General features: G+C 42.5%; 1 protein-coding gene across 1 annotated transcript in view; it reads right to left on the bottom strand.

The window, feature by feature from the left end:
• Positions 1-1,818: 1,818 nt before the first annotated feature.
• Positions 1,819-27,730, bottom strand: part of tbc1d8 (TBC1 domain family member 8) — a 47,640-nt gene continuing 21,728 nt past the window's right edge. The window contains exons 6-20 of the mRNA XM_084084761.1: positions 27,394-27,601; positions 24,500-24,697; positions 23,347-23,502; positions 21,480-21,630; positions 18,068-18,282; positions 15,865-15,982; positions 12,154-12,439; positions 11,600-11,753; positions 11,102-11,200; positions 10,757-10,825; positions 9,538-9,787; positions 7,810-7,875; positions 7,324-7,410; positions 7,027-7,136; positions 1,819-6,448 (exon numbers count right to left, since the gene is read on the bottom strand). Coding sequence (XP_083940887.1) covers positions 5,951-6,448; positions 7,027-7,136; positions 7,324-7,410; positions 7,810-7,875; positions 9,538-9,787; positions 10,757-10,825; positions 11,102-11,200; positions 11,600-11,753; positions 12,154-12,439; positions 15,865-15,982; positions 18,068-18,282; positions 21,480-21,630; positions 23,347-23,502; positions 24,500-24,697; positions 27,394-27,601 — 2,665 coding nt within the window. The 3' untranslated portion in view covers positions 1,819-5,950. The remainder of the gene's footprint in view (positions 6,449-7,026; positions 7,137-7,323; positions 7,411-7,809; positions 7,876-9,537; positions 9,788-10,756; positions 10,826-11,101; positions 11,201-11,599; positions 11,754-12,153; positions 12,440-15,864; positions 15,983-18,067; positions 18,283-21,479; positions 21,631-23,346; positions 23,503-24,499; positions 24,698-27,393; positions 27,602-27,730) is intronic.

Raw genomic sequence — 27,730 nt, 5'->3', positions numbered from 1 at the left:
AAGGACTACAGCAGCAACTTGATCTCCTACACAAATTCTCGCAGACATGGGCCCTGACAGTGAACCTAACTAAGACTAAAATCATGATATTTCAAAAAAGATCCAGCCGCCAAAACCATCAATTTTTCCTAAATACGATCCCACTAGAACAAACAAAAAACTATACCTACCTTGGCCTAAACATCAGCAGCACAGGGAACTACAACCAAGCTGTAAAGGACCTGAGAGACAAGGCAAGAAGGGCATTCTATGCTATCAAAAGAAACATCAAAATAGACATCCCAATTAAAACCTGGCTTAAAATACTGGACTCTGTGATAGAACCAATTTCCCTCTATGGTTGTGAGATCTGGGGACCATTAGCAAACCATGACCTTGAAAAATGGGATAAACACCAAACCGAGACCCTACACACAGAATTCTGCAAATCCATTCTCCGTACCCAGCGAAAAACACCAAATAATGCATGCAGGGCAGAACTAGGACGATACCCACTCATAATCAAAATAAAAAAGAGAGCACTTAAGTTCTACAACCACCTAAAAGAAAGCGACCTAAATGCACTCCATAACAAAGCACTCACACACAGCGAAACTCTAGAGAGATGCCCCCTCAGCCAGCTGGCCATGGAACTCCGGGCACAAACACAAACAGAGTCACGAGATAGAAAACCCATCGGACCAAACAAAATTATAAAACAGCAAAAGGAAAACTACCTGACACATTGGAAAGAAGCAACACAAAAGCAGAGTAAACTAGAATGCTATCTGGCCCTAAACAGAGAATACGCAGTGGCAGAATACCTGAGCACCGTGACCGACCCAAAACAAAGAAAAATCTTAACTAGATACAGACTCAGTGAGCACAGTCTTGCGATCGAGAAAGGTCGTCACAGGCAGACCTGTATCCCGAGAGAAGACAGACTATGCACCCACTGCACACAAAAGGAAGTGGAAACCGAGCTACACTTCCTAACCGTCTGTCCATTGTACCAAGACATCAGAGACACATACTTCCCACAGATTACAACCACACACAGAGACTTTGAAAACATGACCAACGACAAAAAACTCCCATATCTGCTGGGCGAAGTACAACAATGTGCAAACACAGCAGCAAGATTCGTGAGTTGTTGTGATAGGAGAAGGATATCGAACGGAACACAACCACCCTAAAGACTAATCATTGTGTATATTCCTGCACTATACCTGCACCCAGTGATCTTGGTACATAGAAATTGATCTATTGAAGATTCTGACTTTCAAATGTACATTTTTTGTTTTGATTGTATTGCTGTATTGTTGTATTGTGCTTTTTGCTTTGGCAATGTAAACGTATGTTTTCTCATGCCAATAAAGCCCTTTGAATTGAATTGAATTGAAAATTGACATTGGTACCAGTGCTGGACAAATCAAATGACACCTTACTTTGTTTCTCTGCTACAGTATATGCTGTTTGATACTCAGCTTTTATTATCATATAATATTCTCCCTACTCAAAGAATTCATGGGATCAATCCACCCAGTCTTGGTTTAAACAACAAAGAAAAGACACAGACGGAGGGCAAAAATCTAAACAAAAAAACGTAATAAAACATTAAACAGAATAATCTCACAGATTTTAATGTTGGTGGGATAAAAACACCTCACTGATCCAAACGTCAAACCTTATTGGACAACAGCAGTCAGTCTGTACATCTAATCAGCGTGGTAATATAAAATATCAGGTGATATCGGCTTGGTGGTTGGTCGACAAGGGACAGGAACATGTACATTGGAGAGAAAGAGAAAAACAGGCACAGAAACCATGCTTCAGGAAAACTGTAAAACAAGCTTTTATAGAACTTAACATTCAGCAATACAGTACAAGAAAATATATAACCAGGTGTACATTTTCAGTGTATCACATTCAGGATCGTGTTCTTTGAAGTCCTTAGGCACAACTGAAATATTTGGCAGTAAATTAAAGGAATTAACTTAACCCCATTTAACTCAACTTTTCAAATAGATGCCCTAAAGATTATTGTACTAAAAACACTGTTGTATTGCTTCATCTCAATAAAAATAAACAAACGTAAGAAAAAGGTTTGTTCCCATTTTGTCAGAGCAATTATGAAAATTTTCAAACTCGTCTATAAATACGGAACAATCTTTCCTTCCCTTTACAATGGGTAGGCAGGAGTTTTCACGTGTCGCATCATAACATGTCTATCGCATTTAAAACAGTCTATTCATTAATGTCATCCGAGCCCCTTTCACACATCGCCCCCCCCCCCCCCATTACCACAAGTGTGCCGTGCTATACAGCAGTTATTCTCAACCTTTTTAATTTCAAGGGCCACCAGTTTGATTTGCATTAGGCCACGGACCCGTTGCTGTGCAGTACATACCGTATTGTAAGATTTGGTTTTGCATACTGTTCGCTTCAGGTACAGTTAAGGCACACAAACATAGAATTAGTCATCATGACACCTTCAGTCTGTCTTGGCAGCGATGACATTCTAATAGTCACTTCTGGGAAAATGTACCCATAGGTATGCACCAGGGGGTGACTGTACTGTACCATACTGTAATAGGCCTGCTACTGTGCAGGGCTGCAACAATTGATACTTTCCTTCGCGATTATCCTATCGATTCCTTTTTCGAAAAATTGAGAAGCACATTTTTGGAAAGGGATAACATTGATTTATATCAACAAGTCGACACGACACAAAATAATTCAAACTGATTACTTATTATCATCGACTAGTTCGATTAGTCTGAATAACCACTTAAGCCCTATTCCGTACCTCGCCGTACAATGGTATTACGCAAAGATTGCGCAAATATCCAATAAAATTCATTGTGAGCATGTAGATTTGCTGTTTTCGCTAGCTTTGAAAAAGTTTGGAATTTTCATTTTCCCCCCATTTCCCCCCCCCCCAAATATTTTTTAAAAATAATGGTGTAAAATTGATTAACTGTTGCATCTCTAGTACTGTACCATGCCCAGATAGTAGATGCAGTATGGGTACAGTACGGTATATCGTTGCTATAGGGCAGAACCCTCTTATCTCCAACGTTTTTTCGTAAATGAATGCCCTACTTGATCATACTACAGTGTCACACTAAAGAATCATTAAGTAGCAGATCTGCAAGCTCTTTTTTGTACATATGTATGAGTGAATGGCCTTTAGAAAGGGATCGGAGACCTGGTACTGTATATACGTAGGTAGTACAACGGTATCACTTGCCTTTGCGGCCAAGAACTGATTTTTAAGCTAACTTGAAAATCGGAATTTGAATTTGGCAGCAAGCGAAACCATCTTGTGATGGAGAATAAATTAAGTTTAAGAGTCAGTTAATATCACTCAGCTACGATATAAGACATTATGCTAAATCAGTAAGCTGCTCGTAAAGTTTATGAACCTGTAATCACACACTTGAATAGAAGCATACTGATTTTGCATCATGGTCCAGCAGCCTATACTGTATGTAGCCCTGCACCATTAATCACAAGAAAATAATATATCTGTAACTTCCATAAACAATACATTTAATAAAGAGGAAAGGTTTTACAGGCCTGCTTTGTGGTTCTGGGCAGAATCCTGGCCCACAAATCAAATTATGTCACAGCGAGAGAAAAGCGAGAGAAAATAATGATGTGTGTTCAAATTGACCAATACTTACACCCCCCCCTTCACGCTCTTCTGTGTATGAAAGATTGTCCCACCTATACCATCCAATCCAATATTTGGCCAAGAATTAATTAATATATTTTAGTATCGTGCAGCCCTACCTACAGTATGTTTGTGATTCATGTCGATGGCATTGATTACCATGCATGTTTTCTATGCATCAGCAGCTTCTGAGGCCATCTTGTTCCCACAATGCGAGACCATCAGTTGTCCTGGTATTTCGATCAGTCTTACAGTGAATGTCGCACCTGCGCCTTTTTACGTCAAGCCTGTGAGGTCTAAAGTGCTGCTGGCCTTTCATTGCTTAAAGCTCCTTTAGGGGCCATCTCCACAGAAAGTGGTTCTTTTTTCTTTTTAGCTGCCAGCGCTTTTCTGCCACGCATTTCTATGGTACAGACGTGCTGGAGTTCTCCTCTTCCTATAGTGCCGAGCATCGCATTTCAAGTGCTCTCTCCGTCCAGCATTTTTTGAGAGAGCTTTGAGAGTCCTTGAACCCATCAATGTGACCGTTGTATGCATATGGTTGGACAGACAGGTCACAGATCATTGAGCAGAGGCATGTCACTCAGTGCACGTGTAGCGCTCAGGACATGATGAACAAAGCGCCCGTCGCTCAAAACAATGCTTTCTGTGGACAGACACATCCCCTATTGCAGTGGTTCTTAAACTTTTTCGTGCCAAGGACCCCCAAATTGATATGTATTTGGCCGCGGACCTCCCCATCTGAAAATGTTTTGTGCCAGGGAACCCCAGAAGAGAAGATTTACGTAATTTCTTTTTTAGGTTTCCAAACTTTTTTTCTCCAAACATTTTTTTTTTCCAAACTTTTTGTTTCATCAAAAATAGCAGATGTACAAACTCGATCTGCTATCTTTGAATAGCCAAAGCATAAAATACGGATAAAGTGGTTAAAATGATTGTGACGCTATATTAACTAATTTTGCTGGGGACCCCCCTGGAACCTCCCCAAGGACCCCACTTTGTGAACCAATGCCCTATTGTGTACTATGGTCAGGTGTCAGTTAAAATATGGTGCTGATCCAAGTATGTCATGGTTAGGGATGGGACGATATGAAAATGACATGTCACGATTACTGTGGCAAAAAGTATTGCGATTAACGATATTATCGTGATAATCAAAATACGCTTAAAACTTAAAATGGCACTTTTGTTAAACCACCTGAACCCCCTGCATCCCTATTCTGGGGGGAAAGTTCTACAAGCTCACGACGTGTTGCGTTGCAACACGTCGTGAGCTTGTAGATCTGCTATTCTTGGCGAATCGATTTGTGTAGAGTGAAATAAGAGCGTACCAAATGTGCTCTGTATAGGTCAGTTTTATAAAGTATAGAGGGTTTAAGTGGTACTGAATTTGCAGCTCAACAAAAGCAAATTCATCCTAGTGTATGACGGAGGAGAATTTCACGATAAATTAAAATCTCTGCGATACGATTATTGTCAGCGTTTTTTTTATCATGAGTAACAATAATAATAATTATCGTCCCATCCCAAGCAATGGTCTTTGGAGACATCTTTGATTCAATAGTGAACGAGTCCTAGATTCCCATTCATCACCCACACATCTTTCCTATAATATCCAATCTAGGGGAATTGACAGTGGTCACATGGCCACTGGCAGGCACTTGAGCATGAACCTTCAACTCAACCATGCCCATGTGACCATGAAACCAAGGTGCTCATAGTCTATACATCCACTGGATTCTGTGTGCTACAGTATATATTGCTTTTTACACACCGCCACCCTCATTACAGATTATTATAATTTTTTTAAACGTTTTTCTTAAATTTTGGTTAATTTCTTACGACAACATAGTATGAAGAGCACATATAAAGTATCAACTTGTATCATTAAATGCAACAGGTTCATTTGAACTCTTGCTTCGCTCCATACTTAATAAAATAAATTGGCTGGTCTAGTAGAGCAGAAGTGTCAAGGAGGCGACAGGCTCAAGGCTCACTACAGCCATCTAGTCAAAATGTCTCTGATCAAGACATTGAACCCTTATTTAATGAACAGTAAGTCACTTTCAATAAGAGTGTTGGCAAAACGTCTAACGTTAGCACGTAGTCCACACCGGCTGGACGGAGTGTACAGCACTTCCTGGTCTGCATCTGCAGTGCGGCCAATCATACCGTAGCACAGCTACGATGGCTCGGTTGGCGTGTCACATCATACTTATTCAAACCCATTACTGATCGCAGATTTTCCTACTTCAAAAGTAAATTGGGCGTTTCATCGCTTCGCATTTGGGATCAGCTGGTCCGTTGTTGGAGCATCAGCAAACCGGCGCGTTGGTGGTACTGCTTCTCCTTGGCCTCGGCTATCTTGGCCGGCAGCTGCACGACCTTCTCGAAAAAGTTCACCAGCGCCTGTTCCGTCAACAGAGAGGCCAGTATCTGAGCGTAGCTGACTGTCCAATCGCTCTCTACGCCGCCGCTAGTACTGCCGGCGCTACCGGTGCTTTGACAACGCCGGACACTGTCGTCACACTCTCCCTCGGCGCCGAAGACCGCGTGGTCTTCTGCGAGCCCCCCGGTGGGCGTGAGGGCGGCCGCTTCCTGGCCGAGCCCTGCCTCTTCCTGTCCGCCGCCGCTGACCTCCGAACCCGCGGAGGAGCGGCCGCGGTGACCCGCCTCGCCGATCTGCAGCACCAGGCTGGTCACTGTGGCGATGGCCTGGAAGAGGTCGTTCTCCTCGGGGTGGCCGTGGAACATGTTGCACAGCGTCTTGCAGAACTGGATGAACTCGTACTGCGGGGGGGCGGGGGGGGGCAAAGAAATATACAATCCGGTCACTGGGACAGATTGAACAGACAATATACAAGATGTTTTTCATCAATTAAAACCAATTGTGTCTTCTCCTTAACACATTTTGGGAGGGAACCCCTTTTTGTTACAATACCTTTCAGGACAGGAAGCCCTTTTGGGGTTCCTGTTGCTACAGTATGTACAGTATTTAGCAACGTACATTTTTTGTAATTTTTGAAGTTTTTCAGAAAAAAGGTCAGGATATAGAAGGCGTTTTTAGAATCGGCCTCAGGTCTAAATGGGTTAAGGCACAAGATCTCTCTTAGACAACTCAGCGTTTGTACTAGTTATCTATCATATCGTTGCTGTCGGGCAGAAATCTCTTATCTCCATATTTTAACTTTTTATGTTTTTTTGTAAATGAATGCCCTAGTTTGTCATAATACCAGTGTCACACAAGAGTAGCAAAAACAGCAGATCTACAAGCTCAAAACGAATGTGAATCCTGAAAAGTCCGCTTTGGACACATTCACCCGACAGCAACGATATAGTGTATGATGAGGTGTTAGTAATGCATGTACCTGGTTCATGAGTGGTAGTGGCTTCTCCACGCCCTTCTCCTTCTCTTTGGCCAGGTCTCGTAACATCTGCTTCAGCTGCTGCTGGTAATCCTTCACCTCCCCGACAACACCTACGCAACACTTACATGTTAGCACTGCTGTACCACACAAATAAAGGCCTATAGGTCTACAAAGGCTTAGCCTTGCCTAGAGGGCTGTACAGACATACATACCCAGTGGCGGAAGAAGTATTCCCATTTGGGACTTAAGTAAAAGTAGCAATACCATAACGGTACATAGAACAGATTAGACACATACCCTTGGGTAGGTCTACGTAGAGGGGCCTGGTGGTGGACATTAGAGGGCCGTTCATTGATGCAGGGTCATCCTCAATTTCTGTCAGAGCTGCAAGGAAAAGGACACACACATATACAGTACTCCCCACTTTATATGAACGTATGCAGTAGTGAATGTGAATGAAAAGTAGAATATATGTCCCAATCGGGCGGGGAATATAGTTAAAATCATCATTGCCGATGGGCTGGACGAAGGGGGAGCGTTCATTTTGTTTCACTCTCAGTCTCAACTGAATAAAGAATGCTTTTACAGCCATGCCCTTTTACGCCACTGACCAGAAGGCACGCATGCCGCCCTTGTGAGGCGCGTCCTAGTGAGCGTACAGATAGACACACAAGTCAGTCAGACAACATAACTAACCCATGGCCGTTATGTTGATATGATTTCTTTACAATGTCGATGGATTAACCAATGAGGAAGAATGGAAAGTGAAACATTATGTTTTACCTGGTGGTATGTGTAGACGATACAGCAGCCTTATCTTCAGGTTCAGGTCTTCACAGTAACAAGTGTCTGACACAAGGAGAGAAAAAAAAGAGAGTAGTGTTGTGACGTTTGCGAGCGATTCGTTCAAAGTGATACGTTCCCTTTGGTGAACGGGAACGAACTCGGTCACTCCCTCAAAAGTAATCGTTCCTCGAGTCGTTCATTTTCCTCTGCGTGGAAAGCCAAAGATAACAGGGGGGCTGTGAGGCCTTGTTTGTTTGTTGGTAAATTTTAAACATGCTCTACAAAATCATAACTGGCTTTCATCCACTGTCTGAACCTGTATGTTCTCAATGTGGTATCATCTTGTCCTGCGATTCTCTCTTTTATTTATTTATGAATGTCCAAATATGTCAATTTTGACCATGACTGTGATCTTTTGACCCAAAAGTGAATTCATCCTTTTTGGGGGCAGCTTACTGACAAATCGCTCAGAGTTTCATGACATTTGGAACAGCCATTGATAAGTCATTTTGTTAACAGATGTACAGGACTGAGTCAGGTAACACCTGATTCATACTTGGTTGCACGCTGTTACGTACCAAAAATAGCAATTCTAGAAAGCTTACAGTGTGAGTGCTTGTAGATCGGCTATTATCGATCAGGCTTAACAGAGAGAAGTGGAAGCCCATGCACTTACATAAAAACAATCCCTCAACAACAAAGGAAACAAAAGAGTGATAATAAATCAAAGAACCTGTATGATGCCGTTTTGTACGCAAGAGATACACATTCCATAGAGAGTTCCCTGTGGGAACCTAGTGTCCAGTTTTATTTTCAGATTGCACTACTGTGGAGCAGAGCCATGTCACGTTCTCCTGAGCGCTGTGACTTATTGATTCTGGTCCCTAAAAGCTTCATGGGCATCAAGCCAGATAGACTGCATACACTACAGTATATGAAAGTGGAATGGGCAGGGAGCCAGTGAGTATCAATTAACACACTTTGCTTGTAACGAAACTTGGTTGCCTCAGTGCTTTGGTCTTGGGGAGTTGAAATGTTTTTAGATAAATACTATAGAAGTGTAGTGATATTTGATATCTGATATCACTACACTTGATGACAAAAATTGCGATTTGAAACTGCCACAGAAGAATGTGTTTGTTGTGAAAGGAAAATGTTTATTATGTTTACAGTTTATAAGAGTTTATACTTAATAAAAGGTAGGGCAAGTGATTTTCCTGTTAAAATACGTGTTAAAAAACGATATATTCTGATGGTAATAATTGCTATAGACTGTTTGTTCAGTATTAGGGGTCTCCCTGTCTCGCCAGCTCTTTAATAAACGGAAAATACATTTTCAGGTCGGGGTACCAATTTTATCCAATCAGGAGAGAGAACCTTCCCCATAAAATCATAATGTGTTTCTCTGTCCGTCCTTCTCTCTCCTCTCATTGCCTCCTCCTTGTCTCCTATCTCTAACCCAAACGTTTTAGCTCGAGACCCAAAAGAGACATTTGTCTCCTCGGGACACAAAGCCGATCTACAACCTACTTGTAGATCTGCTATTTTCACTACTTCTTAAAATTAGCAAAAGTATTTTTTTAAGGAAATTTCTTTGATTTAGATTTTTTATTGTTATATTTTGAAATATAAATATAAATGCTTTTGTTGTTGTAGGAAACGGAAAAAAAGGGATATTTACTCGCGACCCATAAACATGGTTCCTGACCCACTGCTCTGACCTACCCAGCCACCCAGCAAACTCCCTGAAGGTGACGAGGCTGTCCTTGTCCTGGTCCAGCAGCGTGAAGGCCCTGTTGGCCACCGTGTCCGTGTGGTGGCTCCCACACAGCCAGGGGGCCAGCAGCACGTACAGGCTCTTGAACTGGGCCCGGTCCACGCGGTACTGCTCCACGTAAGGCCGGCCTGAGTCGTGGTGCTGCAGGGCCTTCGAGGTGCTCCCGTCGCCCCAGTACAGGTTGATGAAATGCTCTGTCTGGAGAGGAGAGGGAGAGGAGGTGGTGAAGAAGAGAGAGAAGTGAGGGAGAGAGAGTAACGGCAGGTTCACGGCACGCTGGACACAGAAGTGCTACAAATTGATTTGATTGATTGATGTTTGTCATGGAAAAAAACCTATCAATGTATTTGGACATACTGTATCTGTCAAAAGGATAAAACAAAAAGAGATGGGTAACAGAGACATGCAGAAAAATAAAATCATTCATAAATACATTGACACAATCAAATTCATACCAGCAGCATCGCATTTCACACCTCATTTCTTGTGTTGGGGTGTGAAGCTCAAACAGCTTCCCAACATTTATCTTTAAGGGGGTTGTATTCGTGAAACATGCTCTGACTGTTGTACAATTGCCTGCATTTCTCCACTTCAGTGCAGGTTAAATGTATTCCTAGTGCTCTCTATATAATATGTATGTTCTATTGTACTGATACAGCCTGAAGATGGTGCTGTTTGCTTGTTTATGTTTGGTCAATACAAGATTATCTTTGCCTGTGTGTCTGACAACAACATTATGTTGTGACTTCCTGGTTATTACTGAATGAGAAACCTTCATAGCCCTAACATGTTTGTTTATCCAATTCTGATGCATTTTTAATCTGACATATTGTCAGCAACGCTGCGCTCTGAAAAAAGTAGATAGAAGGTGAAACCACTGCTGTATATCTTCAGAGCTACACACACAGTGTTCACGGCCCAATCTGCTAAGATGGGCCCCAAAAGGAAAGTGGCTGGCATGCCCTGCGCTTCGTGTTGAAAATAGATGATGAGCTTGTAGATCGGCTATTGACTTATTGAAACATCTTGTATGGGGTTCCCTGGCACTTGATAAAATCATTTCACATGGGGGTTAATGTGTGGGTCCTTGACATGAAAAAGTTGGAGAACGGGTTTGGTTCTCAGACTAGACTACTGTAAGCTGTAAGCATACAAAGACAACAGTACCTTGAAGAGGTCAAAGACATCAGCCAGGTCCTCTGGAGAGATGGACACATCAGGGGTCACCACCCTCAGCTAGGAAAGGAAAGGGAGAGAGAGATCCGGTTTGTTTGTAGAAAAAACGAACCACTTTAACTTTGATAACATAACTTCCCTTATGTTTCAGCCAAGTTGTTTGAACTGGATGTCGCTAACATTAAGAAAGGGCACATGTTCAGTGATGGATACATAGAGGGGGGGGGAGAGAGAGAGAGAGAGAAAAGAGAGAGAGAGAGAGAGAGAGAGAGAGAGAGAGAGAGAGAGAGAGAGAGAGAGAGAGAGAGAGAGAGAGAGAGAGAGAGAGAGACTCACCGCGTTCTCTTTGGTGGTGTCTTCATGTGATTGAAGCACCTGGATTCTATGTCTGCATCTCAGCCTCTCCACCTGCCTCACCGTCAAGTCTCCAAATTTCTGTAAGCAAGAGAACAACAGTAAATATCTGCACTTGAACAAACAGATGTGTGTGTGTGTGCACATGCACTGTCAATCAATCAATCTTGATTCATATAACGATCATCAACTTCATTATATGAAGTTGATGTAGTCTAGTACTATATTATAGTACTTTTCATACATAATGATGCAGCTCAAGATGCTGCACAGTACAGTAAAAGTGTGCTGACATCCCGTTTGATGTGGGAAACATTTCATCCATCATGGAGTGTACTGCTGCGTTTCATCACACGTACATTCCATTTCTCCTCTCCCCTACCTTGCTCTCCTCATTGAACCGTCTGTTTTTTTTACACACACACACACACACACACACACACACACACACACACACACACACACACACACACACCTTACCTCATATGAGTCATTGATGAGCTCAGTGATATTTGTGTGTCCTGCAGGGGGGGCACTGGTGGGGGTTTCCTCCAGAGCAGGCTGAGGGGAGAGGGGAGGAGACGAAGAAGCAGAGGGGGGCGACTCCTCTTCACTCCTCACCTGGTCTAGAAAACTACAAAACAGATCACATGACAGTAAGATTAGAAAACTACAAAACAGAGTGCAGAACATGAATATTAGGGGACTACATCACTGGCATTCTTTCACACTAAGGGGCGGTGTCCACATAGAACACCCTTTGAGTTGGCAGTGCCAGTCTTCCATGTATTTATATGGTAAAGACACACTGGCGCTGACCATTGTGCTTCAGACAGATGGTTCTTTGATCTCGCGAGGCCATGTGTGTTACAGGGGCCAAGGGCCACACCAGAACTCTAGATTATTATGACTTTCTTTTTTAATTTGAACATTACTTTTCACATTCAAACGTTATTATTATTTTGACTATAATACGTTAGAATATAGAACATTCGTTGCCAGCCCTACACAACACTACACATAAACAATATCACCTGGTAAGAATCATGAGGGCTTGTCCGTCATCGGCGCTGGCGCACAGCTCCTCCGTGTTTGCGTCCAGCACGGCGAGGCCCAGCTGGAAGATGGCCTTGATGCCGTGGAGGAAGAAGCAGTCGACCACGCACACGGCGCTCCGGAAGGGCATCACGCTGAGGAAGAGGGTGAGGAACCAGGAGAGGGAGACGGACGACAGAGGGGACAGGTCGGGAATGCTCTCGGCCAGCACCGGCAGCCGCTCGCGGATGAGCTCCTCGAACACCGACTGGTCCACCTGGGCGCCTGGAAAGACACAACATAATGTGGCTGTCGGGTGGAAACCTTGTATGTCTAAAACACGTTCATTTTCAGAAAAAAAGAACCCGTGTTCTAATGGACCCAATGTAAATTTGTTATTATTTAGTCACAGGCTCTTGTTAATATTTTTTATTAGTTCAATGTTTATAAAACCCACAGACAGACAATCACTTTCTTGTAGATCAGCTATTTTCACTACCTCTGTGCAACGCGGTCTTACTTTTGTGCAACATTGTCATAAGACAAAGCATAAAATTGGGCATGCATTAATGGAAAAAACATAAAAAGATGAAACATGAAGATAAAAGGTTTTAGTCCAACAGCAACGACATGACATAGGACATAAGATAGACACATGACGCAAGACTTAACCACATTAACCCTGGCATCTCTATTGTGGCCATGTCATTATAGGCTAAATTTAGGCCTCTATGAGTAATGAGTATGATAATCAGCCGTACGCCAGTGTTGCTTGACAAAAATAGCCGATCTAAAAAACTATGTCTTCTACCAAGTAGAAACCAGGCTGAAGTGTTGAAGTTGGCATGCTATTTATATGTGAATAACTATCCATGTATGTACGTATTAGTATGCTGTGCTTTACGTGACAAACCCAACATTAAATGCAGTTTCATACGCATGTGTTGGCGGTGTTGCCAGACAAAAATAAAATTAGATCAGAAAAATATGTCAAACCTGTCTTTTACCTGTCGAATTGAATCATCTTGATAGATCAGACACATTCATCATAGTGATTCAACAGAAGACGGCTCGAGAAATGTTAAACCATTCAATGGCTAAAAACGTATTTCTCTATTCTTGGCAGCACTACAGAGCAACAATCTACCCACAAAAATAAATCAGATTGCTTCGGAAAGTCATTTTAGAGTGGTCTAAAAAACTTTAGTGTCCAAGTACTGCAGTATGTCACCTTCACGTTTTAATAAGCTTTTATATAACGCCAAAAAGCCATTTTGCTCCTTGTATTTACATAGATTTATATATATGGTTTGTATTCTGCTTTTCCCATTTAGTTTTGTTGTTGGAACACAACGGTTATAAGTCTTTTGTTTTGTTTTCTTGTTTTCTTGTGGGGTTGCTTTTTATTATCCTTGATGATTTTTAACATATGCAAACAACTGCAGTGCAGTGTTATATCTGATTTAACAGTCAAATAAACCATTTATTCATTCATTCCTAACACACACACACACACACACACACACACACACACACACACACACACACACACACACACACACACACACACACACACACACACACACACACACACACACACACACACACACACACACACACACACACACACACACACAGGACACAAGCCACTGCCATTTCAAAGCTACATGTATAAAGACACACACACAACAAAACATCCGCTTTCCAACAGACATTGACAGACAAAGGAAGAGGACATTGTTTCAAATAGACCTTTGCGTGCTGTAAATAAACGGCTGCACAAAGCACAGGAAATCAGCCATGTGGCTTAGCGGTGGTTGACAAGCCTCAGGGGCTGTTTGTCGAAGCCGCTGCAATGCTTAAATTTATACTCTGTTGTTGTAGGGCTGGGCAATTAACTGAAAATATATTGAAAACAATACTTATTTTATTTATTTATGTATTTTGATTTCTTATATATCAATGAATTGACACAAAACTAATTTTAAATATTTCTTATAATCAACTTAATCGTTCTTCAGAGATTCAGTAATTCCTCAAGAAAATTGTTTCATCAAAACATTCAACGCAATAAACGAGTGGAGCATTTAACCAGTGTGCGGACCTTATTCATTTTTATTTTCCGTTTGTCCTGCACCTGGACAGTGGAAACTGAACTGGTTGTGCTTGCACTATCTTCCTTATGAAAGTTGTCTGGTGCACCTTTTAATTTAGATACTCTGTTGTGCGAGGGTGTCGCTTGCCAAAAATAACAGATCTACAAGCTAACAAGCGACAACAAGCATGAACTAGGCCACTGGTTCTCAATGTGGGGTTTGGGGACCCCCCCAGGGTCGAAGTGTCCCTGAGCAAGACACTTGACTCCTAACTGCTCTGCTGGTGCTGCCCCTGTAGTGACCACTGCTCCTGATATAGGATGGCTTAAATGCAGAGGACACAATTCACACTGGCCACAGTTACATGGACAGTTGTATTCGGAATGAATACACTTCTATTCGGAATGGATGAATTCATTCCGAATAGATTTGCTCATGTAAACACCCCAATTGGAATAGAATATTCCATTCCAGTCTGACCCGAATGCATTTTCATTCGGAATAGGAGGGGTGGTATAGACCGTTTGAATCGGGTTAAATCAATCGGAATTGACCATGTAAACACTTTATTCCAAACGCTCCTGTCCGTTTGGAATACATGCATTCCTTTGCGCATGTCTGTGCTTAGTAGGGCTGTCAGAATTGTCCAAAAATGACCTATCAAATCTCTAATTCAGCCACGGTTGGTGCTGAGAAGCGCTCGCTCCTGCGGGATAAAATTAATGATTCTAATAGCGTCATTTAATAAGCCTGTAATGGTTAAGCCCAGACTTGTCCAGGAGAACGGACGCTCTGAGGATTGCTGGGATCTTTTTCTAAACAGGTATTTTAGTCCTCAGTTTTTAAAAAGAATCCCTGGCCACATGACCAAGATTTTTTTTTAAAATCCCTATCCACACGTAAACGCAGAAACGCATTGATCATAGACTGTAGTGTTGCGCTCTCTCTCTCTCTCTCTCTCTCCATTTATTATTATAATGACCATGTGCGAATGCGCGATGACATCATCGTACGGTACCTACATGAGAAATGTGACAAATACTATAGGCTAGCCTACGTTTTACCGTGTCTGGTACCAATACAAAAAAAGAAACTGGTCTGAACTTGTAGATCTGCTACTTTTGCATTAAAACGGCGATGACAAAGGAACACAGGCTTGCACCGCATACAACGCTGCCTGGCCAGGAGTCGGTGCGTTGCTTACCGGCCTGCCTACGACCGATAGACCTCCGCCGCCACGGAGGCACAAGGGGGCTATTGCCTCCTCCCATGCCCACCAGGGGAAGCTCTGCTCCGGGTAGTGGCCCCTGGTCCATGCCCGGGCGTAGGCGGGAACCACTTTGCGCATGTCAAAAGTTATATTCTGAATGAATGCTTTGGTCGTGTAAACGAGGAATACTTTTATTCAGGTCCCATGTAAACAGGTGAGTGGATCAGATTCCTCTATTCAGAATGAGTTAATTCGGAATGAATTCATTCTGAATGAATACATGAGTGTCCATGTAACTGTGGCCACTGTATGTGCAAATATACAATGACAAATACCCCAAAGGAGTGGGGACCAAATTATAATTATTATTGCATTAGGAAGCTGCTTGGAGCGCTGGCCCTCACCTATGACCCGGCGGTTGAAGTAGTCGGGTAACATCCTCTCACACACAGCAACCAGCAGCCAGAAGGCCTCTTCCTCTTTAGCGTAGAGCAGCAGCACTGATGCTAGGATGTTCATAGACTGTAGGGAGAGAGAGATGGATAGATATAGATATAGATGTGTGTGTGTGTGTGTGTGTGTGTGTGTGTGTGTGTGTGTGTGTGTGTGTGTGTGTGTGTGTGAGAGTGTGAGTGAGTGAGTGAGTGAGTGAGTGAGTGAGTGAGTGAGTGAGTGAGTGAGTGAGTGAGTGAGTGAGTGAGTGAGAGAGAGAGAGAGACAGACAGACAGACAGACAGACAGACAGACAGACAGACAGGGAATGAGAGAGAGACAGGCGCCGATGCCAAGATATTCACAGAAATAGTTGCCCGGGAAAGGGTAGTCTGGAGCTCTCTGCTGGAACCGTTGCCCCCGCTTGGGATAAGCCGTTATAGACGGCTGGATGGACTAATGGATGTATTTTACAGTGTAAATTGGGGTCCCAGAGAAAATGGAATCAAATGGGGGTGCATGGTCTAATGCATATGAAACTGGGGGGTCCTTGAAATTAAAAAGGTTGAGATTCACTGCTATAAAAAGGTGGATTAGAACCAAAGATGACAAGAGAGAAACTGCACTGGTTTTAGGTTATCAGTCCCACAGCCAACTAGAATAAGTCAAGATCAAACATGCCCACAGAAATCACCCAGGTAAAGGTGGATCTTCTTACCTTAGCAGCAAAGATAAATGAAGCTAAGGATCTTATGGGTGGCCAGAATGAGAAATAGAATGCTGTTTGCTGACTGAGCAGGGGTCTTTTCTTAACGTGATTCTGACCAAATAAATTATGTATTGATTTATCAAAAACACATACCATTTCCAGCTCAATCAAGTCAATAAAAATAAAATGAATCAAAACAAAAACAAAACAATCAGTATGAAAAGAACAACCAACACATTCCGTCCCCCATACTCTTGCTATGCCAGTCCTATCCTATATCCATCTATCTTATGATTCTATGTATTTTGACAGCATTCCTATAAATCAGGCATAAGGGTGAAGGGAAATACAAGGGGAACAAGGAGAATACAGAGAGAAAAAACAGAGCGAGTGAGAATGAATAGACTTGGGAGAAATGAACAATACACAAAGTAATAATACTCATAAAACATGACTGACATGTTCATAGACTAGAAAGAATGAGAAAGCCAGCAGGAACACACAGGGTGAACGGTGGAGAAGAAAGAGAGAGGGAGAAAAACAAAGAAGAAATATGGGAGAAAGACAGATAATCTAAATGAATGAGAGAAGGAGTGAAAAGGTGACAGCATGGAGGACTGAAAGAGAAAGAGAATGTAAACAAATGTGAGCGCCACACACGTCCAGAACCCTCATAAATCATGAATACGCTGACATGTCAGCACCGTTGGTACCATACACATTTCTGAAACACTAGTCCAAAATGGCTGTCCCACTAGAGATATGACTTCTAAAGAAAACATTTAGAAAAGTTATCTCTCTGGAGAGCACAGCAGCCATTTTAAAGAATTTAAAGAATTTCTGTACTTTATTTTTCATTCATCTATTATGGAGTCGACATTAACCGATGTGGTTGAAATTTACAAGAATTGGGGTTGAAACTAGCACCCCCAATCCTGCTAGCCTGGCATGGCCAGACTAATATCACTGCGAAGATATTAGTCTGGAATCTCTGTATGGAACCTGCATTTCCAAGGGGCGGATAAAATAAATCTATTCTTTGCAGCTAATGTCCTAGTTCTACAAGCATTGTTGTTGTGAAGCAATTTGTACTAACATGAGTGTTTAAAAAGTTGGCTATTGGCATACATAAAATCAAAGCAGCGGTAAAGTCAAAGCCGGAGAGTAGACAGTGAGTGAATATGGGAGACTGGCAACAGATATAGGCTAAATACTGTATGCTTCCATTTACAAACATAAACGGTTTTCCGTAGCTTTTAAAATATATTCATATAAGACACAGCATTGTAAATGTATTGTCTAACAAATATTCCTATTCAAATCTGCTTAATTCTTTTTTTAAAATGCTTTATTTCAACTTTGAAATTGCAGTATAAATCAAGGGTATCGCCACAAAAATGGGGTCCTGATATGAAAAAAGTTTGAAACCCCCTAGTTTAACGAATTCATCCCTGTATGTTGCATACCTGGCAGTAGCCGATCTTGGGGTTGCGGTGGGCGTAGGCCGTGAGGACGCGTCGCAGGGCAGCGATGCCTGTGGGGTTCTGGAACGCCGGGTGGTCCGGTAAGGAGCGGTGCAGGTCTCTCTCGATCTCCTCTGTAGCCAGGCTGGTGTGGCCCATAGACTTCTGGACCAGGTCTGTGTAGTAGTCCCTGTGGGATCCCAGGTCCGAGCACGCATCTATAGGATAGAGATTTGACAACTTGGGTTTAGTGGGCATGTTTAATCTAGAGCCAGACCACACCATTATTTCACTTTTTGACAACATCTGTATCAGCAGTTATGCAGCTGATGAGTCCCGAATTATGACCAATTTCAACTGACGTCCCTGGCTTAGGTGACTCACAAAATGTGATTTTTTTTTAACATTTTAGATTTTTTTAAAAGATTAATTTCTTTGCCTTTTTCTGCCTTTATTGATAGGAACAGTAGACTGACAGGAAATGGGGAGAGGGATGGGGGGTGACACGCAGCAAAGGTCGTCGGGATCGGGAGTCGAACCCGCGACACGCTGTCATACACTGGATAACCAGCCTAGGTGCCCAGACAGTTACGCCAACCGTCCGGACCCACATTTTTGAACATTTAATGATCAAAAATAGCCGATCTATAAGCTCACAACGCGTCAGCTATTTACGGTATTTTTGCACAACACTATTGTACGACAACATATAAAATAAAGCTTAGATACAGCTTTAGTCGATCAAACTAATCAATTTAGTCGATTATAAAAAAATCACACCCAGTGTGAAGTGGGCGGTGTGTGGTCATCACAACATGACTCACTTTAAGAAAAGGATGAATGACTTTTTTTAAAGTCCATACTGCTATTCATAGGGCTGCACATGTGTCATGTGTTTCGCTAGCCAATCACAGTCCTGAATTTGCAAAGTCAGCCAATCACATTACAGTTAGTGGTGATGACACTAGCTGTAATGTGATTGGCTGACTTTGCAAAAGTATCGATTTGCATTAACAATGGAAGGGTTAGGGGGTATAGACATTTTTTGGTCGGTGTCCAAAACTCACTTATAGGGGGTGGCTACACCTCCCCAAAAACATTGGAATTTTTATTGTTTCTTGGAATTTGTTGATATAGAAAAAATGTAACAAAAACATTTAGAAAAACATGCTTCTTGATTATCTGATTAATCGAAAAAGTAATCAATAGAATAATCGCTGAGAAAAGAATCGATAGTTGCAGGCTAGCCCTACTCTCTTCTTGCCCCCCACCCCCCCTCCCCTCCAGAGCATGCACTCAGCTCTCCACTCCGCTGGCTTGCATTCCGACATAGTGATGAGATCATAGTCTATTTGTGCGCGATCTAAATCCTGCCACTCTGGTTTTTACATTACATCAACATTCCACTTCACCGAAATAGTGGTGCAGGAAATAAGCAAGAGGCTGGTGAGTGAATTAAAGGCCTTGCGAGCAACGGCGCAGTAATTAACCCATCCATCACTGCCACGCTCAGGGACGGCTTGTGGGTACGTGAGTTTTAGTGGTTGTGACAGATTTAGACGGTGAGAAAGAACGAGTAAAAGAACGAAAAGAAAGAAATAAACACCTGACCTAGTATATCCCGGCACTAGTTTGTTAGTCAGGACACTGACGCAGGCTTGAATAGGTGACGTGCGTTGTGCAGGTGACTGCGGTCAAAGTCACGGATGTCAAAATACCGAAGACATGCGTAAGACAACCGTGTGGTTATGCAGTACATAAGAAATTCATCTACTTTTTCAACATTTATGCTTTTTAAAATTCATGGCAGTGCCACGGAGAGAGAGACAGAAAAGGCAGGAGAGAGAGAGGGGATGACATGCCAGCTGCGGGAATGACTATAGCCTTATCTATGCGATAAGAACTCTTACCAGGTGAGCCACCAAATTAAGAACTCAAATGTTTTATTTATTTCATGCTCGCTTGGAGGGGCCTAGGCAGGGGTGTATCGGTGTTTTTTCTTTTTTTTTTAAGTAATCTAATGACGTCACACGCACGGTGTGCGCGCATTTTATTTTACCTTAAAGTAGGTAACATGTTTGTATAGGAAATGTTTTTTAGCTTAGTTTTAGTCTTTTTAAACTAATACAAATTCAAGGAATGCCATGAATTATAGAGCTGAAACTAAAAGTTTGCTTTGAACGAGTATCTTTCTCGGCGGTGGCTGAGGCATTTCTGCGTGCAGATAGGATACTGGCAGCAGCGGCTACTGAAGCCAAGATGCTGTGGTGCTTACCGTGTAGCCTATAGAATAGATGCAAGGAGTGAGGAAACATTTTCACACTCACTTGTAAACCTGTTATGCAAAGTAGCCATTTGGGTACTTGGCTCGTGAATCTAGGAGGGAGCGCGTTCCAGCATGCACGTGCGTGCACTGTACCGTGCCGTACCTTGCGGGTGAAAATTTTAGCGGCCACACGCTGTGGTACTCCGTGTGGCCCCCATGACACCACTGGGCCTAAGCGGCCTCTTCTTTTGTTGACTGATGCCTCGGTGGGGTGGGTCCTGGCAGTTTGACTCTATGCCTCAGGTAGTGGGCCTTGGCAGTAGGACTCTGCTCCACAGCGGGCAGAGAGACACTGAAGCAGTCGGGAAGTGAAACCCAGCAGTGAAGCAGAACACCGAATAACATGTGTTTGCAAAGTATCATTCTGACGTACAGAGGAAATGTCGGCTGGATGCACAGCAGAGGATATGTCATGCATGACATGCTCTGCCGCTTTAGTTTAAAGTACCTCAGAGCAATACACACACACACACACACACAAACGCACGCATCAGCAGCGGTGAGCGGATTGCCGCAGTATGGAATTCCGCTAAATGGGCATGTCCGAGGTATGAGTGACACCCTCGTAAATAAGCACGCTGCGGTCTGGCGTGGACTCCGCTATTCTGGGCGGCTCAAGCCAGAAGCCGAGCTCGGTACAAGAGCCCACGGGCAGGAAGGAGAAGTACAGACACTCGGTGCTCGTCTCTGGCAAGCTTGTTTGTGAATCTACACGTTTTAGGTAATGAATAGTAAACGTAATAGTAATAAATGTAGTTACTCAATCTTTATTCATTTCACAGCTACAACTGCTAGTAGCAGTCCGATTTGGGTGTACTCTACGTCTAGTCCGCACCTATTTCAGACCACAGTGTGCTTCTGGTTGGCTGTTGCTCTGTCTCACGTCACTGCGGCAGCGGAAAAAAGTTGAACTTTTCTCAAGCGTTTCCGCTTTTAGCTGGCTCCATCTCCTGCCGCAGCAGGGAAAGCAGCAGTGACAATGCATGTAACCTCACCACTTTCTCAGAACACGGAATACTGCTGCTGATGTGTGAATTCAGTGTCACAGAGAGCACCCCACACAAACGCAAATACAGTACACACACTCACCAGACAACGTCATCCAGAGCTCCCCCCGTAGCGACTCGGGAATCCCTGTGGCCACCAGCTTCTGGATCTTCTCCGTGCGGAACATGTGGACCCCTCGACCAAACTCTAAGAAATGATCGTCCCATAGCCTCTCCTTCACCTGGTCCAGGCTCTGCAGGTCACACAAACACACACACACGCACACACGCACACCTCAAGCCATGAAATGTGACTGACAACTGAACGCTGTTACTTTTCAGAAAATGGAAAAAAGGAATCGGTGTTCCAATGGACACGATATAGTTATTATTTAGTCACAAATTCATAGAAACCCCCAGATACACTTAAACACTTTTTTTGTCGGATAGGCTATTTTCCCCACTTTTGTATGACAAAGGGCTTTCATTTATGGAAAAGACAAAAGATTTAATATGGCCAAGACTTGTGCTCAACAGCGACTATATACTGTATATCGTTGCTGTCGGACAGAAACATCTTATCTCCATATTTTAACTTTTTATGTTTTTTCGTAAATTAATGCACTACTTGATCACACTACAGCGTCACACAAACGCACAAATGCAAGATTGAAACGCGCAGCAAAGCGAGCTTGTCGATCTGCTATTTTTGAATTTGAATCCTGAAAAGTAACTGTTTTGGACATACAGTATGAGGTTTCCACCCGATAGATGATATTCATGCGCACACATACGCAAAATTACACCTACCCACACACTAAAATCCTCAGTCTGTATGATTGTATCTCAGATTCTTATGGGTCCGTTTGGTTAGATGTTGTACACTCTCAAAGTTAAATGAACACTGAGGATTTGACTGCACATCTAATATTCCAGTATTACTGACACAGAAAGTGGCTTGTCAGCAGGTTAGAGCTGGCTGCAGTTGAAGGTCATGTCACTCAACACTATGAGTGTACCCAGAGATCAATGCAGAGATAAATAATGGATGCCACACACAACCCCACCCGCCCCTGCCGATCCTCCACCCAGTTTACTCCTTCAGTGCAGTCTTGGAAAATAACTAAGTACATTCACAAAGCAGATATATGAAACATTAGAAAACCAGATTCTGCATTTTATTCTTCTTTTTTGAAAATAAAAATGTCAACTTCCTGCTGATTTTTGCCATTTGTACTAGGAAGACCCAGACTAGAACTGTGGATCTGGATCTTCAAATAGTAAAATCAACAGGAAGTTGACATTTTCATTAAAAAGAAAAAGAAAAACCTAGCTTCATAATGTTATACATTGTCAGAATCCACTTTATTTGCCTTTGTTTGTGTGATAAGAGTGACTTTGAGACCAGTTCCACTGTGCAAGCCAATGAGGAGAATGTTTTGGAATATTAACTACACAACCCAAACCTCTACCCAAGTTTAATTGTGCTTTAACCCATTCAATCCGGGAACGCATACCGTGTCATTTTTAGATGTTTCGCTATAACCGTTATTTTATGCTTTGGGCTATTCAAAAATAGCAGATAGCAGCTCATAGTGCCACGCTACGAGCTTGTAGATCTGCAATTGTTTTGAAAGATCTTGAAAATGTGTGCAAATCTTTGAATATATATATTTTTTAAAGCGAACATTTTTAACTCAAATCTTTGCTTCTGGGGGTTCTACAAATGTCTTCTAAATCCTAACAGTTTTTTTTTTTTTAAACTTATGTTGCTACATATCAGTGGTTCTCAAACTTTTTTCATGTCAAGGACACATTTTCACGATTTTGAACAGCCATAGAAATCTAAAGTGACACATATGCGTTCCCGGTTTGAATGGGTTAAGCTTATAAGCGATGGTGACGGGAACTGATCTTCTTGGAGATCACTTCTTGTAGGTTAGATGAGGGACTCTACAGACTCTTCTTACCTTGGTGTTATCGTTGTCTGGTCCAGTCTGGCTTTGATGGAAGGCTGTCATCAGAGCTTCACTGTTGACGGTGTTACGGAGAGCCTGCTCCTCCGCCTCGTCGTCGTCACAGTACATGGTGTCATAGTAGAAGGTGTAGTAGGGAGCAGGGTTGCTCTAAGGAAATAAAACACATCGTTGCTGTCGGGCAGAAACCTCCAAAATCTCCATATTTAAATGTTGGTGTTTTTTCGTAAATGAATGCCCTACTTGATCATACTACAGCGTCACACAAAAGCATCAAAAGTAGCAGATCCACAATCCCCAAGCTTTGAGCTTGTCGATCTGCTACTTTTGATACTTTTGTATTTAAATCCTGATAAGTAACAGTTTTGGTCATATGAAGTTTCCACCCGACAGAGACTATATATACTGTACATGGATTTTAAACAATGTAGAGACAAGCCTACTGTAAACTGGCCACTGACTTGTGCCTCACCTTCGAATGGAAATACACTGCAATCTTTATTAATATTTCCCCAATAAACTGTTTCACAAGAACAATGTTGGCATAAAAACGTTACCTTTTACATGCATAGATTAACTACACACCGCACTGGCATTAACAATGAGCTACTACAACCATCTACAAAGAGGAAATGAAAGTGAAAAAAGAGTGAAGTAGGCTATTGTTGATCATCTATGCATGTAAAAATAGTGTACACCTGTGTCCTTGTTTTGTTCCTGGATCAGACATTTCTTCTCCCAAAACTTGATGCAAATCGTTTGACTAAAACACAAATCTAAACAAGCAAGCAACAAAAAAAAGGAACGAGATTAGCTGTGCAAAGACGTAGCTTGTAGACACATAAACACAAAAAAAAAATCTCTGTCTCCTGTCGGAATACAGTATAATCAAATCAAATAGAAACACCCGATAGCCCAGGGCAGATTAGGTAGGACAGTGGTTCCCAAAGTGGGCTCCAGGGACCCTCAGGGTTCCTTGAGTTGGTTCCAAATGGATGCTTACAGGTCTGCAACTCAGAGAGCGCGCAAATGGAACCGAACGGACCCCTACGGGTCCGTTCGGTTCCATTTGCACGCTCTCTGAGTTATGGGGGTCCTTGAAATTAAAAAAGGTTTGAGAACGACAGAGAGGGGTCAAGGTCCATACCAGTGCTCTCTTGCCGTGTGGTTTGCTGCGGAACATGTCGTGTTTCCACTGCAGCGTGCGCAGTCTGGAGTTCATGCTGTCCACCAGATCATCCCTGTCATGCAGCTCGATCAGCTGGAAGGCCTTCTTACTGCGCACGCTAACGATGACCGGGTTGGGCAGCAGGCTGGTGCTCTCCGCTTTCTCTATGGACAATACCTGGTAGCAAAGACATAATGGAGAAACTACTGTACTGAAATGAGAAACGGCTATAGAATCGAGTTACCCAGCAATTAACCACATGAACCCTAGCGTCCCTATTCTGGGGGCGATTCGGCAAAAATATCTGACCTAGGTTAGATTATGAGCTTCGGCATAGACATTTGGTGCAGAGTAAAAAAAAAGGAGCGGACCTAGTACAGAGCCCTGGGGTACGCCGGTATATATTTGAAAAAATAATATATATATTTAAAAAAAGAAAGAAATGTAAACATGTGAGCTTATAGATCTGTTATTTGAAAAGAGGATTTAAGAGGCTAACAAAGCCTGCTGTTTGTACATAGAGTACACTACAGTATAGTATTGTGGGTTCCTGCATAAATAGGAACAGTGTTTACTGATAGGTTGGTTTGTTCACTATATTTACACAAGTGAGGCTTGTATAAACGATGAGACTAACGGACTTCAATTAATCAATGTAATCAATCAGTCTGTCAGCCTGGGAATATGCACCCTTGTGACTCTGTTATGTAACATTTGAACAGTGACCTTATTTGAACATCTGCCAAAGTGCAAACACATTGTGTATATGTACGTGTGTGTGTGTGTGTGTGTGTGTGCGTGTGCGTGTGCGTGTGCGTGTGTGTGTGTGTGCGCGCGCGCGCATGTGCATGTGGGTGTGAAAATTGCCAGCTAAGGGCAGGCTAAACTACTGCACTGCAAAAGCATGCCAGCTGATGCCATTTACATTACTGACACACTAACAATAGACAGCCATCGGGTCCTCCAGCTTTGCTCTAGTAGTTTGGATTAATTCTCTTGTGATTGTTTTTAAACAATGCGTCTCAGAGTGTATAAATGCGTTTGCAAATGGTAACAAACACATTTTGTGCAGCCATAACAGCAAAGTTTCACATGAGCTTCTATTTAAGTCCCAATAACACCATGTATGCTAATAGTTCTACAGTATGTGTTCTTGTACCCTTTAGCAACGTGTTCTTAACCACTTAAGCCTTATTTTATACTTCATCATATGATGGCGTGGCACATAACTGGTTTCAGATAGGACACATTTATTTCTAAATCAAAGGGAGCCCCTTGTCCATGACCCTTTTAGAAAATGTTGCGACCCACGTTTGGGTCCTGAGCCGCAGGCTGAGAAACCCTGCAGCAGTGTACTGTGTAAACCTGACAGCAGCGTCCTTGTGTTACACTTTAACCAGCGAGTGGAAGAGTCAACATGGACTGTTTAACAAGCCTGCCACAAGAGCACCAGCACACAAACCATTCAAGGGCGTCTTCATGTGTTTAGCCTAGTCAGGTTTTTCATTTGTTTAAAAATAACAGCGGGCTGGGAAATAATATCAATATTATATTGATATTGTGATATACGAGACTAGCTATCGTCTGGGGTTTTGGGATATTGTAATATGATGGTTTTAATCACTTTGGCATGTTGAAAATGTTGCAAAAACAGCTCATTAGCTGTATGATAAATATGATACAATATACATATAATATAAATAGTATTTAGTCAATCTACAAGCTCATTTCATGATTATTAATCAAAGATCCCATTGTGTAAATGTTTTGTGAATGCACTAATAATAATCCCATTCCCCACAATACCATATCGATAGAGGTATTTGATAAAAACCTATTGTCATATTTGATTTTGTCCACATCGCCCAGCCCTAATGTAATGCTAGCACTTGTTTTTTTTTCACTTGTTTTTTTCCCCCCAATTGTTGATTTCCAACTTCTTCCCTCTCACTGGCATCTCTGACACTTACGCTTTGTGGGTGGCAGGCAGTAGCCAAGTGCTTCAAGCTGTGGTCTTGTAAGGTTGCCAGCTCAAATCCAAGACCAAGTGGACAATAGGTCTTGTCAATACATTTGTCCACATGTGTCCTCTCCCAGCAGCTGCTGTATAGAATAGATTACCTTGAGCAAGGCACGTACTTAACTTAAATGGTTCCATTGGAGCCTGTCGGTGGCCTACAGCAGATGATTGTGGTTGTTTTGTGCAACTCCCAGGCGTGTGTGTGTGTGTGTGTGTGTGTGTGTGTGTGTGTGTGTGTGTGTGTGTGTGTGTGAGAGAGAGACACACACAGAGAGACCATTCCCTCTCTATATCCCTCTTTCCCACTCTGAACAAATGAAAGGTATTAACAAGAACTAAATAATAACTACATCGGATCCACTTGAACACAGGTTCTTTTTTCCCATTCCCTGTAAAGTAATGGTTTTGGACATACAAGGTTTCTGCTCCGACAGCAACGACATACTGCTCAGGATCCTTACTGAGGCGGGCAGTGGTGTAAAGTAACTAAGTACTGTACATTTACTCAAGTACTGTACTTAAGTACACTTTACTGGAATATTTAACATTTTCAATACTTTTACTTCTACTCCACTACTTCTTAGAGGAAAATATTGTACTTTTACTCCACTACAATTATATGAAAACTTTAGTTACTTTGTAGATTTTGATTGTTATTACAAAAAACACTAACCACTTCAGCCCTATATATATATATATCGGCCATTTGAAAATAGCAGATCTACAAGCTCACATTGTGACCTTGTAGATTGGCTATTTTCTAAAGATTTTGTATACATTTTGAACTTGTGAATGTGAACATTCTGCACGATTACCAACAGGTGGGGGTGTGTGTGTGTGTGTGTGTGTGTACCTCTGAGAGGGGGATGAGCAGGGTACACTGGCCCTCCTCTCGGCTGGAGAAGCACAGGTAGCTGTCGGTGGTGTAGAGGGTCCCGGCGCTGTGACGGCGGTTGTGGGGGGTCCAGACGGAGCAGGACGCCACCTCGTAGAGCTTCTCGCCGCGGGGCAGCCGGAACAGAGCCAGCACGTACTCCCTCAACATCTGCTCCTCCAGCACCCTGCATGGGGAATGGAGCGGGGAAGAGTTTAGACAGCGATACGCTAACAATGGAGGCGGCGGTCAGAGATTAAAGCAAAGCGTTGTTGTCAGGCAGAAACCTTGTATCTCCACATTTCAACTTTTTATG

The sequence above is a fragment of the Gymnoscopelus microlampas genome (genome assembly GCF_963454915.1).
Source record: "Gymnoscopelus microlampas genome assembly, chromosome: 17".
In the NCBI taxonomy this organism is placed as follows: domain Eukaryota; kingdom Metazoa; phylum Chordata; class Actinopteri; order Myctophiformes; family Myctophidae; genus Gymnoscopelus; species Gymnoscopelus microlampas.
Note: the sequence above shows the minus strand (reverse complement) of the source record. Positions and strands in the feature narration are given on the sequence as shown.